Source organism: Amblyomma americanum, chromosome 3 (assembly GCF_052857255.1).
Source record: "Amblyomma americanum isolate KBUSLIRL-KWMA chromosome 3, ASM5285725v1, whole genome shotgun sequence".
Classification (NCBI taxonomy): Eukaryota; Metazoa; Arthropoda; class Arachnida; order Ixodida; family Ixodidae; genus Amblyomma; species Amblyomma americanum.
In genome coordinates, this window is record NC_135499.1 from 84,358,182 (window position 1) to 84,371,923 (window position 13,742).

A 13,742-nucleotide genomic window follows, 5' to 3' on the forward strand; every position below is an offset into this window, starting at 1 on the left:
AGGGAAATTAGAATGTGGATAAGTCGATCTGTGCAAACGCATTAAACGGGCAATAAATACTTTTATACCATATCGTGCTGCTTAGCCTTTTCACGCCTTCCGATCATTGACCGATCTCTCAGCGCGCATGGGTGCCACTGGAAGCATGGCCCACATCAAAAACAACAATATGTGTGGCCAATTAAGCGAGAACGGCGCTCCACTCCGTCGGCCTGGGCTGGTCGTTACGAAGCTTTTCTGTTGCCAGTGCGGCGGAACTTACAAACACGCCACTCGTTACGACCCCGAGGTACAAGCTCGAGAGACTATCACCAAAGTGCACCACGCAAATCGCCTAACAGGATATGGCCTCCTTGGTGGCACACCGAGAGTACCTTGTCTAAAACAACATGGTCACACAAAATGTGCCTTTCTGAGATGTGGATGGAGAGAGCTTTGAGCACTGATCACCAGCTTATTTTATTCGAGGAGGAAAGCGCGAATTTTTAGATGAAGCCATCACACAGTGGGAAAAAGGTTATCAACAAAAGCATCATTTTGTGCCTTGCGTGGTAAGATACGCAAATGAGCCTACAATTATAGCTTGTCATCGAGCGCCTTTCTTTGAGTTAAATACCAGGCGACAGAAAAAAAACATCAAAACATGCGCATTTGATAGTAAGGTAAAAACCAAGGCTACAAGAACGTCTCGGCCGGAATTTATAAAAAGCAATAACGAACAGTAGTACAATAAACCTGAAGTATTAATGCATAGTAGGTTGAGGCAAAAGACGGTGGCGCCTTGTAAAAATTTGGAGAGAAGAAACCCAATGACGAAAAAAACAAAAGCTTTTTAAAGGTTAAGAAGGAATAGTAGCGAAATAGAGTCGAAAGATCAGAGCGCAATGAAAACGTTTGCTCTATCAAAAGGAATAAGTACCTGAAGGAAAATTAAAGCGCATATAAGCAGGAAGCTGAAAATACATACCAGAAAAGCAAGGTTAAAATTCATTGCGCGAGCAGAGTCTATATATTTCCAGATAGACCAAACCTGAACAAAACAGTGAATAGCGTATAGTATTTGCCCGCCCGTGTCTTGCTCAACAACGTTCTTTTGCGAGAACTGAAATTGAACGCTCCCTGACGCAATTCCGCTCTTGCTTGGGCAATAAGAAAGGCAGCAATGATCTTTGTTTCAAGCCTGTCATTCGTACGCATTCAAAACTTAATCTTTTTTAGGACAAGTCTATGCTCAGGCTTCCAGATAAAGCGCTTAAAATGACCGGAAACGTGTACCTGACTTCGTGCTTCTTAGAGCGTGAATTACACTTGCCTTCGCCTAGAATCTCGGACGCCTTACTAAACTTGCACAAGGCAAAGAACCAAACGTTAAAATTATATGTATCCATATGTATCAGCAGCGCGAACACAAAAAGGAAGAAGGAGAAGATAGTACAGAGCGCTCTGTACTATCTTCTCCTTCTTCTTTTTTGTGTTCGCGCTGCTGATACACATGGATCGCAACCAACTAGCCCGGCAGATGGTGTTGTTAAAATTATATCTTTTCGCCATCTTGACTTGCTGTGTCGATTCAGTTTCATTTGTCTTGTATGCTTAAGCATCTCTACAAGGTCTTTGCAAATCCTAGAATCTATGGACTTGGCAAAGCCGGGGCAAACGAGACGAACCACTTGTGCGTTGAAGCTTTCATGCTGAAAATGAGAAGAGTTTGTGGTTCCGGCCGGAAAAATAATGTCAGCTGCGTGCTGTTTCACCATTTAGAAAGTGCATTCTAAAAAAGTAGCACACTTACGCGTATATATCCAGCACAGTGGCGAGCGTGAAAAAACGTGGATGAGATATAAGAAGCGTGAAGCTCACATGTAGACTTATAAATCAGAGCGGCGGCAAGCTGGGCTGGTTGGTGCAGAAGCATTGTCGAAAAAATTGTACACCACCAACAGGCCCGGACAGCAACTTGACGGCAGTGGGCAGGACTGCGCGAGTCATGTCCATTTCCGTCTAGTTCTCTACGTGTGTTGGCCCAATACAATGTTTTCGCTCATAAAATGATGTATTTACTTGAGAAAGAGTGGTAAATGCATAAGTGTTCACTCGCAACTGTCACAATGCTTTCAGGATGCACGATTTGTAAGGAAACAAAGCATTCACCCAAGAGCTGTTACACCTTCTCAGCGGTCGGCCATTCATGTTCGTTTCAACCCGCTTGTTGGTCACTGAAAAATGAATATTGAGCAACCTGGGAGCTCCTTATGATACAATGAATGCTCGTGAGGTATTCACACACAATTATTCACCGACACTGATTGTCGGACGTGCCTCGTCTATGCGGACATCAATTCTTTTAGAGAGACGACGGTATCAAGATTACCGAAAGTGTGGCTGACTGTTCCTATAACAAAGTGCAAGAATGTCGATTCCAGGAAGTATAAATCACATGCTTCCAACCAAGAACGCTGTGATCGTACCTGTCATCATCATGATCATCATCATCATCAGCCTTACTACACCCACTGCAGGGCAAAGGCCTCTCTCATGTCTCTCCAATTAACCCTATCCTTTGCCAGCTGCATCCACCCTTTGCCTGCAAACTTCTTAATCTCATCCGCCCACCTAACCTTCTGCCGCCCCCTGCTACGCTTACTTTCTCTTGGAATCCACTCCGTTATCCCTTAAGGACCAGCGGTTATCTTGCCTTCGCATTACATGCCCTGCCCAAGCCCATTTCTTTCCCTTGATTTCGACTAGGATGTCATTAACCCGTGTTTGTTCCCTCACCCACTCTGCCCGCTTCCGGTCTCTTAACGTTACACCTATCATTTTTCTTTCCATGGCTCGCTGCGTTGTCCTTAACATAAGCTGAACTCTTTTCGTTAGCCTCCACGTTTCTGCCTCGTAGGTGAGTACCGGTAAGATTAAGCTGTTGTACACTTTCCTCTTGAGGGAAATTGGTAAACTGCCACTCATGATCTGCGAGAATTTGCCATATGCGCTCCACCCCATTCTTTATCCTTCTAATTATCTCCCTCTCATGATCCGGATAAGCTGTCACTACCTGCCCTAAGTAGACGTATTCCGTCACAATTTCTAGGCTGTCGCTACCAATTGTGAACTGTTGTTCCCTTGCTAGGCTGTTGGACATTACCTTGGTTTTCTGCATGTTAATTTTTAGACCCGTCGATCTGCTCTGCCTGTCTAACTCATTGATCATGATTTGCAGTTTACCTCCTGAGTGACTCAGCAAGGCAATGTCATCAGCAAATCGCAGATTATTTAGGTATTCTCCATTTATTCTTATTCCCAACTGTTCCCAATTCAGGCCTCGAAATACCTCCTGTAAACATGCGGTGGACAGCATTGGCGAGATCGTGTCTCCTTGCCTGACACCTTTCCTTATTGGAATTTTATTGCTGACTTTATGGAGGACTATAGTAGCTGTGCAGTTGCTATATATATCTTCCAGTATTTTGACATAAGAGTCTTCTACCTCCTGATTACGCAATGCCTGTATGGCTGCTGAGGTTTCCACTGAGTCGAATGCTTTCTCGTAATCAATGAAGCTATATATAGAGGTTTGTTATATTCTGCGCATTTTTCTATCACCTGATTGATAGTGTGAATATGATCTATTGTGGAATATCCTTTACGAAAGCCTGCCTGATAATTTGGTTGATTAAAGTCTAACGTTGCCCTGGCTCCATTAGCGATTACCTTAGTAAATACTTTGTAGGCAACGGATAGTAAGCTGATCGGCCTGTCGGTTCGGTTCCGAAAGGTTTTTGTTTTGCCGCAGATGCTTTCTTCTCCCTTGTCTTGACAACGTGTCGCTCTCTTTTCGTTTTATGCTGCTGTGCAATGCACTTCATGCAATTTTTACTAATGCTCTTTGTTGCTATTTAAAAATTTCCATGGAGGAGTAGCTGTACCCCTATCCTTTCTAATTGCAATATGCTCATTGTCTGCTGTCTTCAGTCGTCTCCTGGTATTCAGTCTGCAGTAGGTGGTCGTAGAAAAAAGTTTTTGCAGGCTTTTCTTCATTTATAAAAATATCTCCGACTGTATTACACCAGCGAGCATCGCTCAAGGTCATGTCCAATTCACAAATATTGGGGCTGAGATGGAAATTTTGAAGATGTCTCGGAACACACTCGGAGAATTTTACCAGCTGAAACAGTTTATGAATACGACCGCTTCTAAGCTACTAATTTAAGATGCTCGCTAACTGTTGAGAATAATCTATATGTTAAATGATTTTACGTCAAGATATTTGAGGCGACAGGTCTTTTTCAGGTTGACCGCATAGCCAACGTGGAAAAACACCTTGTGAAAGAGTATTTGTGAAAGACTAATTCTGAGCACCCTGTACGTATTTACTGCCCTGGAGCACAGGGCAAAAGTATTTTTTAAAAACGCTGCTTTTTTTTCCGGCATACATACTATGAATGCCGTGTGAAATTTTTGTTTAGAATTGTTAACATTGCTATGCTTGTACTTAATACTAAACGTTAAGCACTACACTCACAACTCTTTGTGCTTCTACTCGTAAACTCGGGTCGCCTTAGTCGGCGGATGCTTCTCGAGGCACGGGAATGAAAAATCACAACCAAAAAACACGCACAGTAGCGAGAGGACACACGCCCCCATTTTAATCTCAACGCTGATTATTCAAGAGATTCTTGGAGAGCGGAATGGTGTTGTGATTGAACTATGAATGAAATCTGATAGGAAATGCACGAATAGCTACATCTGAGCTGCAGCTGCTTTGTAGCAGGTAGGTGCTTGATAACGACAAAGTGAATGCGCAAGCAGAAATCGGAAATGTGAGTTAATTTCGGAACGTCCCGAATCCTGAAAATCCCCAAAGCAGAAAACTGAGTTAATCACGAAACGTTTCCACACAATCCTCACCATTGTTGACTCCGAGATACGAAGTCTCGATGGCTTTGAAGTCGGGCAGGACAGCATCGAAGGCCCATCCCTCGGCGCCAAACTCGTTTTCCCATCTGTCGTAATCTTTCCGGTTTCCACGAGCATAAATTATGTTGTTGATCGAGCTTGAGCCACCCAGGATTTTACCACGCGGGAACCGGTTTATCTGCAAATCGACATCCATCGTGGTCAACAGTGCATTGTAAGGTTGTAGTTGTAGTTGTAAAGTTTGGGCTGGAAAATGTAATCCATTTGAATTATGTTCGCTTGGGAGTGTCCGGTGTTGGCCTGGATACATAGCAGATATTAATTATGCCTCTACTGTTTCACATAGACTGCTCGCAAGGTATACACCTAGAAGTTCTCAGTTTATGGCAGTCATCTCTGATTAGATATACCGGATGTTTCAGCGAGCAATTTAAAAAATTATCAAAAATAGGCTTTTCAGGGTTGAAAACATGCGTTTTGCGGCTAGTATTGCCAGTGTTTGCGGACACCAGAAAATCGGTGAATGGTGTTAAACAAAAACGGTTAGCCGATTTTTAATAATTAACTTTATAAATATTAGAGTTAGAAGCAAAGCAACAATTAGAGATTTGTAGCGGGTAGTTAGTAAGAGTCATATCAGTTTTTAAGAATTTCGAAAACGCGATTACCCTCACCACTCTTGAGCGACAAAATTTGCCTGCATCGTGCGAAAATAGATACGCTTTCGAAGACACGCAGCAAAAGCAACCCCTTCAATGCACGTAACTAGTCGAAAATTGACACGACCGGCTACAAATCTCTAATTGCAACTAGGCGCCTAACTCTACTAGTTAAGAAGTTAATTATTGAAACTTATTTAACCAGCCTACTACTTAAGACTATTCACCGGTTTCCTGGTATCCGCCAAAAATTTTAATACTATGCCAGTAAAGACATATTTTACCCTAAGAGGCTACTTTTGGAAATTTTAGGAAGTGCTAGTTGAAACACCCGTTATTACGGATGGACATGCGTTCTCTGAAATGCTGTATAATCTTTGAAGATGCCGATTGTTTAAAATTTCATGGCACCTGCGAAAAATAGCGCGAAATACTAACAATCCACATTCACAATTCCCAGCTCAGCCTGTCATAATGTTAATGCAGTAGCCATCGCAACATGGTCACGGATACTCGACTTTCGTAGTTTCTTGGGAGAAGTTCATATTGCCACGTGCCTAGCGCCGCGCGACAGCCTTGTTTGGTGCCGACGACGACGAAGCGGTTGTTGTGGGCACGAGCGGCGCGCTGGTGCTAGTCTCTGTGACTCTGTGATCGGAACGGCAAGCCGACCTTATTCTCTGGTCCTCGGCAACGTGTACCTTCCCTGTGACTTCAGTCGTGACACTGGTGGAGGTGCCATCGATGATCCCTTCTCCTGCGGACGATCCTACGCGGCCGCCTCTCGTGACCACTCCTGTTCATCGTACCAGCTGACGGCTCCGAGGCTTGCCCCCCGAGGCCTTCGCTCTTGACGAAGAGACCCTAGCTGTGGCAACGACACCGCCCGCCCGTACCATGACTGTCCCTTCCACCCCTTCGTCCTGTCTCATCCTTCAGACCCCACGCACCCCTAAACCATTTCACGGTGAGCAGTTTGAAGACGCCGAGGACTGGCTAGCTCACTACGAAAGGGTCGCGACGTTTAACGGCTGGGACAACGCTGCGAAAATGCGGAACGTCTACTTCAGCTTTGAAGACGCTGCTCGGACATGGTTCGAGAACCGCGAGGCCACATTCTCTACGTGGCCGGCCTTCCGAAGCCAGCTCCTCGGTACGTACGCCAACAGTGACCGCCGAGAGAATGCCGAGCGTGCCCTAACCTCTCGAGTTCAGCGTCAGAACGAAGGGGTCGCAATGTACGTTGAAGACGTCATGCGCCTTTGCCATTGCGCCGACCCGTCCATGAGTGAGAAGAAGAAGGTGCGGCACCTGATGCACGGCGTCAAAGAACAGCTTTTTTCCGGCCTCGTGCGGAACCCGCCCACCACCGTCGCGGCGTTTCTGGCTGAAGCTGTGACCATGGAGAAACTGCTACAGCAGCGATGCAGCCAGTACGGTCGGCCGCTGAATTCCATCTCCACACTACCGCCGTCTGACCGAACCGACTACAATCCCGGGGAAGATATGAGCTCCCTTCGCGACCTCATTCGCACCGTGGTTCGCGAGGAGCTCCAGCAACTTCATGGATCATTTACTCCTGGTGCAGCTTCCCTGGCCAGCATCATCCGTGAGGAGGTCCAGAACGCACTCACGCCACCGACAAGTACAGTCGTTCCACCACCACCCCCGGGCCCCACCCAGCGGATGACTTATGCTGATGTCACACGCCGCCCAGCCCTGCTACCTACCTCTTCGCCTTACACGCAACCTCAGGTCGCTGTGCACGCTGCGGAACCGCTGCCCCTTTGGGCAGATCGGCGCCAGGCGCCCCGGAAGACTGACCTCTGGCGCGCTCCAGATAACCGCCCTCTCTGCTACCACTGTGGCGAAGCAGGTCACCTCTACCGGCAGTGCCCTTATCGTCAGATGGGCCTTAGAGGATTTTCCCCCGACAGCCCTCGTCCACGGCCTGGTCAGCGGCCTCAGGACATCGCCGAGTACGTCACCCGCCAGCGTAGTCTGCCACATTCTCCTCGTCGCGAGTCGCGCTCGCCTTCGCCTCGTCGCTCTTCGCCTTCTGGGCCATGGTATACCGCTGGACGCCATGGTTCCTCGAGCCCTCATCGGGAAAACTAGCTCCGGCGAACTTTGGGGGCGAGGCCGCCGCACACCGATTCGCCGTAAAGCTTCCACCGCCGCACCGCTCGATTCGCCCCGACGTCGAACGCCGAATTCCTGTCCAGTTTTCGCCGCACAGACTAGATCGCCCCGACGTCGTCCGCATCGCCGACCAGTTATCACCGCCGTGTCGCTTAAATTGTCCCGACGCCGACCACCCAACCGCCGTCCAGCTTCCGCCGCCACACCGCTCACTTCACTCCGAACCGCCGTCGACAGGCCCCGGTCTTGGCCGGGTCTCCCTGGACATCCCTATTATCGTCGACACGAAGGAGGTCAGCGCTTTAGTTGATACGGGAGCCGATTATTCTATCCTTAGCGGGCGGCTTACAAGGACACTGAAAAGGGTGGTGACGCCATGGAACGGACCAGACATACGGACGGCAGGCGGACATGTGGTTGCACCACTGGGTATGTGTACAGCCCGGGTTACGGTGCGAGGCTGCCCATTTGTTGCGACTTTTCTTGTTCTACGCGAATGCTCTCGTGATGTTATTCTTGGCATCGACTTCCTTCGTGAGCACGGTGCCACTATAGATCTACCGAACCGCTTGGTGACGTTTTCCGCCAAACTGGCCACTGAAAGGCATGAGTACCGCGGATCCCACTCCACGCTGCGAGTCGCCGGTGGTAGCCTCATAGTGCCACCACGTGCCAGCATCCTCGCCAGAGTTACTTGTGAGGAGCCACATCACGGCCTCCGGGTTGTTGAGCCTAATGTCTCCCTCTCACTCGCCTTGGGAGTTTCTGTGGCAAGAGGTCTTTGTTTCCTTCGTGGAAGAGAGACGGAGGTGCTTGTCACCAATTTCTCCAATGAACATCGACATCTGTTCCGTGGCACTGTCATCGCTTACGTCGACCATCTGCACGAAGTCGCCGAATGTTTTGCTTCAGAGGAAGCTACGCCTAGCACTGAACCGGATGATGCCGTACACGCTGTCGACATCAATTCTAGCCTTTCCTCCGTTGAAAAGAGGCAACTCCAAGATCTATTGCTGGAGTTTCGTGTGTGCTTCACGTCTTCATCTAAAGTGCAGCAAACATCGGTCATTAAACACCGGATTATCACGCATGAAGGCACTCGACCCATCCATCAGCAGCCCTATCGTGTGTCTCCTCGGGAGAGAGACGCTATCCAACAGCAAGTCAAGGAGATGCTCGCCGATGGCGTCATTCAACCTTCAAGCAGCCCATGGTCGTCGCCTGTAGTCTTCGTTAAAAAGAAAGACGGAACACTTCGTTTCTGCGTTGACTATCGGAAACTTAACAGTATGACAAACAAGGACGTCTATCCGCTGCCACGGATTGACGACTCTCTCGACCGACTTCGCCGAGCCAAGTACTTCTCCTCCATTGACCTCAGGAGTGGTTATTGGCAAATTGAAGTTGATGAGAGGGACCGTGAAAAAACTGCCTTCGTAACACCAGATGGGCTCTATGAATTCCGCGTCCTCCCATTCGGGCTCTGCTGTGCTCCTGCCACCTTCCAGCGGATGATAGACACTGTGCTCACAGGTCTTAAGTGGCAGACATGCCTTGTTTATCTCGACGACGTGATAATTTTTTCACCGACGTTCACAGAACACCTGCCACCTGAGAACTGTTCTCGAAGCTGTCCGGTCTGCCAACCTTTCTCTCAAGCCTCAATAGTGCCACTTCGGGTTCACCGATTTGAAGTTTCTTGGGCACATCGTGAGTGCTGATGGCATCCGAGCTGACCCTGAGAAACTTGCTGCCGTTGCTGCCTTTCCCGTCCCCGCCCACAAAAAAGCAGTCCGACGGTTTTTGGGGCTGTGCTCCTATTATCGTCGCTTTATCAAACACTTTGTACAGATGGCCAGCCCTCTGACTTTCCTAACTCGAGATGACGCATCATTTTCCTGGGGCGCCGAGCAGCAGATGGTTTTCGACGAATTACGACGCCGGCTCCAGTCACCCCCGATCCTGGCACATTTCAACGATGATGCCGACACAGAGTTACACACGGATGCGAGCAACGTCGGCCTTGGTGCCGTTCTAGTTCAGCACCAAGACGGGGTCGAGAAAGTAATTGCCTACGCCAGCCGTGCACTTTCCCGTGCTGAGTGTAACTATTCCACCACTGAAAAAGAATGTTTGGCGGTAGTATGGGCCGCTGCCATGTTCCACCCGTACCTTTATGGCCGACCGTTTCGTGTCATCACTGACCATCACTCCTTGTGTTGGCTGAAAAACTTAAAGGATCCTTGTGGCCGTTTAGCACGTTGGGCATTGCGCCTGCAGGAGTTCGATTTCGATGTTATTTATAAGTCTGGCCGGAAGCACACCGATGCTGATAGCCTGTCCCGCGTGCCTGTCGGCCCTCCTTCGTCAGATGCCACCGACGACGATAGCTTCCTCGGAGCAGTCACTACGTCCGATCTCGCCTCCAAACAGCGTGCCGACGACGAGCTGCGACTGATTATTGACCATCTTGAAGGTGGGCATCCTACAATACCCCGGTATCTTGCTCGGGGGTTGTCGTTGTATTGCCTCCGTAATGGGGTGCGTTATATAAGAAGAATTCTACGTCGAATGCGAAAACATACCTGCTAGTCATACCGGCTGATCTAAGGCACGAAATCTTCCTGGCCTGCCACGACGAACCAACTTCAGGGCATCTTGGCTTTACACGCACCCTAAACCGCGTCCGGCAGAACTATTACTGGCCACATCTTTCTCCGAGCGTTAGACGTTACGTACAGACTTGTCGACAATGCCAGCGGCGAAAAAAACCAACGCTCAAGCCATCCGGTATGTTACAATCTATTGAACCACGCCTCACACCTTTCGAGCAAGTGGGCATGGACCTTTTAGGCCCATTTCCTTTACCCTCGAACGGACACAAGTGGATCGTAGTCGCCACAGACTACTTAACACGCTACGCCGAAACGAAGGCCCTTGCCCGAGGTACTGCCGGCGAAGTTGCTCGATTCTTTATGAACGACATTGTGCTCAGACACGGTGCACCGTCGACCATCATTACTGACCGAGGAAAGGCGTTTACAGCTCGGCTACTGCGGGACACCTTAACTCTCAGCCATACCGAGCATCGGACAACAACAGCGTATCACCCTCAGACAAATGGATTAACGGAACGACTAAACAAAACTTTGGCGGACATGATCTCAATGTACATCGACGTCGAACATAAATTGTGGGACGAGATCCTGCCGTATGTCACCTTCGCCTACAATACGGCGCCGCAGGAAACCACGAAGTTTACGCCGTTCCGTCTCGTATATGGCGGAGAGGCCCGCACGATGTTGGACGCGATGCTCCCGTGCGGGGAAGAAGCGGTCGAACCCGATGCCGCCCATTTCGCAGAACAGGCCGAGCAAGCCCGTCAGCTGGCCCGCCTGCACATCAAGGAGCAGCATGCCACCGACGCTCGCCACTATAACCTCCGGCACAGGGAAGTCCACTACGAACCAGGGGACCAAGCGTGGGTGTGGACCCCCGTGCGCCACAAAGGCTTGAGCGAGAAACTACTCCACCGCTATTTCGGACCCTATAAAGTCCTGCGCCGCTTAAACAACGTTAATTACGAAGTCATTCCAGATGGAACTGTGACCGTCAGTGTTCGACGCCAGCGGCCTGAAACTGTGCATGGGGTGCGCTTAAAGCCATACTTTTCGCGCTACTGAGCGCTTCCTGCAAGTGAAACCTTGCGTTATTGTACAGTTCACCTCATTTTTTTCTTCCTCTCACCTTGTCATCGGGACGATGTTTTCTTTCACGGGGGGGAATAATGCCACGTTCCTAGCGCCGCGCGACAGCCTTGTTTGGTGCCGACGACGACGAAGCGGTTGTTGTGGGCACGAGCGGCGCGCTGGTGCTTGTCTCTGTGACTCTGTGATCGGAACGACAAGCCGACCTTATTCTCTGGTCCTCGGCAACGTGTACCTTCCCTGTGACTTCAGTCGTGACAATATTCACGAATTGCGTCATCACGTCTCTCTACTGCGTCGCCCCTCTTCAAGCCGAATTTTGTCCATCAAGGAGAACGGACAGGACAGGTGAAATTAGTCGGTATCTTTTTGCTTTCTTGTTTCTTATGGTACTTGGATGCGGAGGGGCCGTAGCGAAAAATTCCGAGCTACATGAAGTAGGAGAAAAAAAGTTTAAAAGACTTATCCAGAAATCTCGCTACGGACCGTGGCCTCAGGGGCCGAGCGAACAGGCCAGTGGATGAAGGGCAATGATGATAATCTTGTAGCAGACGCGCATATTAACGTTAGTCGCCTGGTTTTGGGGTACACAGGCGCAGAAATATTGATGTTGGAAGTAGCGCCCCTGTCCTGTCGATTGTGTTGTCTCTTCTCTCGGCTTCACGTAAGTAATGCAAACCGTTTTAATAATGATGACCTAACTAGGCCGTCAAACTTTCTAACTTCATTAAATCTTAGCGACAGCTACTCTACGCCAGCCACTTCGCGAGGTCCGCGTGGCTGCACGCTCAATCGGAACACCACCGCTCCGCCAGCTGTGCCCATGCGCGGAGTGACGTCATAGCCCGCAGCAGGTGTGCACGCCGCGCGCCTCGCCGCTGCACCGACAACGGAGGAGGCGCCGCCCGCCTCGTAAATTGTGCGCATGCGCGGAGTGATGCCAGAGCACGCAGCTGGTGTGCGCCTACATTACGCTAGCATTTCGAGACTTCTGCGTGGCGGTGCCGTGGCCACCGTGGCAGCTGCCGGCAGCGTGGCGCGACGGCGAAACCGAGTGGGGGAGGAGAGGAGAGAAAGGGAGAGGGGATAGACAGAATCCACGTCCAGGGACAACAATTAAAAAGGAACGCCCAGCGAAACGCAGCGGCAAAAGACTGACTGTGCAATTCGTCTGAATAGTTAAACTATGCCAACTGTAGCTATCGTGTCACTCCAGGTTTAACCGAAGCTAAACCACGACCATTTTTTATCTCCTGCCTTACTGCAGAAATTTATGCTGCCTTCCCCCTATAGCTGCGAACAAGAGGAATACGTGTATCCAAAGGGAGGTTGGCTGGAATAGCTAGAATAGGATACAAGTGTTAATGTTTGTCTCTTTCGCGTTCGCGCAGCCAGAGACATTTCGACTTTCACGACGTATTCATACTCAATGCCGTTTCGGGGACACACGTGGCGAAAACCTCTGGAAGGAACTTAACGTAGTGCCAACTAGGTTAGTTTAGCATTGTACAAACCTGTTTATCGACTTTTTTACTCTTTTCCTGTCGCTGCCTCATTAGGCCCTTCTTTTTTATTTAATTTCCTTTGCACTGCCATGGGTTCTGATTAGCAGATGTTATGAAAGCTTTGCACGGTTTTAAACGCGAAATTTGAGCTGAATAGCGGACAGTAAGTCGAAGCATGAAGGAGTGCTTTGATTGTGCTGATGACCACAAGCAAGTTCTTTCTGGACTTCATGATGTCACCTCTGAACTAAATAAACTGAACGAAGACTGCATTGCTCTAAGACGAGAAATTATGAATCTAAGCAATCATCTTTGTACAGCAGAGGACCGTATCGCGAACGCGGAGTGGTACACCCAATTAGACAATGTATAGATGAAGAAACTGCCATCGATAGTCACGGACAAAGCAGATTTGATGGCTATGAAAGTATAACAGTTGACTTAGGTCGTTCTAAATGAATCCGACTTCCTTACGCACAGTGTCCCAACAAGGAAAGGCAATGAGGACAACCTTGTCATCAGATTATGCCCTAGAGCCAAGTGTGCTGCGTATCTGAGTGCTGCTAAGAAATGAAAGCTCACTGCTGCAGCTATTGAAATTTTAGTAAATGAACATCTCACGCCTCAAAAAGAAACGCTTTTTTCTGCCAAAATCAACGAAAAAAGCGTTTGAGTGGAAGTGTGTGTGGAAAAAGAATGGCAGCGTCCTTGCCCAAAAGCCAGATGTCTCGACTGTCATTTGAATTCGTTCTCCAACTGTTATTTCAAAAACGACACGAGCTATCCAGTTGACCTTGACATTCATTAATTTT

At 48.9% G+C, this 13,742-nt stretch overlaps 1 protein-coding gene across 1 annotated transcript in view; it reads right to left on the bottom strand.

Annotated features, from left to right (window-relative positions):
• Nucleotides 1-13,742, bottom strand: part of LOC144123869 (alcohol dehydrogenase [acceptor]-like) — a 94,173-nt gene that overhangs the window by 43,223 nt on the left and 37,208 nt on the right. The window contains exon 3 of the mRNA XM_077656595.1: nt 4,909-5,095. Coding sequence (XP_077512721.1) covers nt 4,909-5,095 — 187 coding nt within the window. The remainder of the gene's footprint in view (nt 1-4,908; nt 5,096-13,742) is intronic.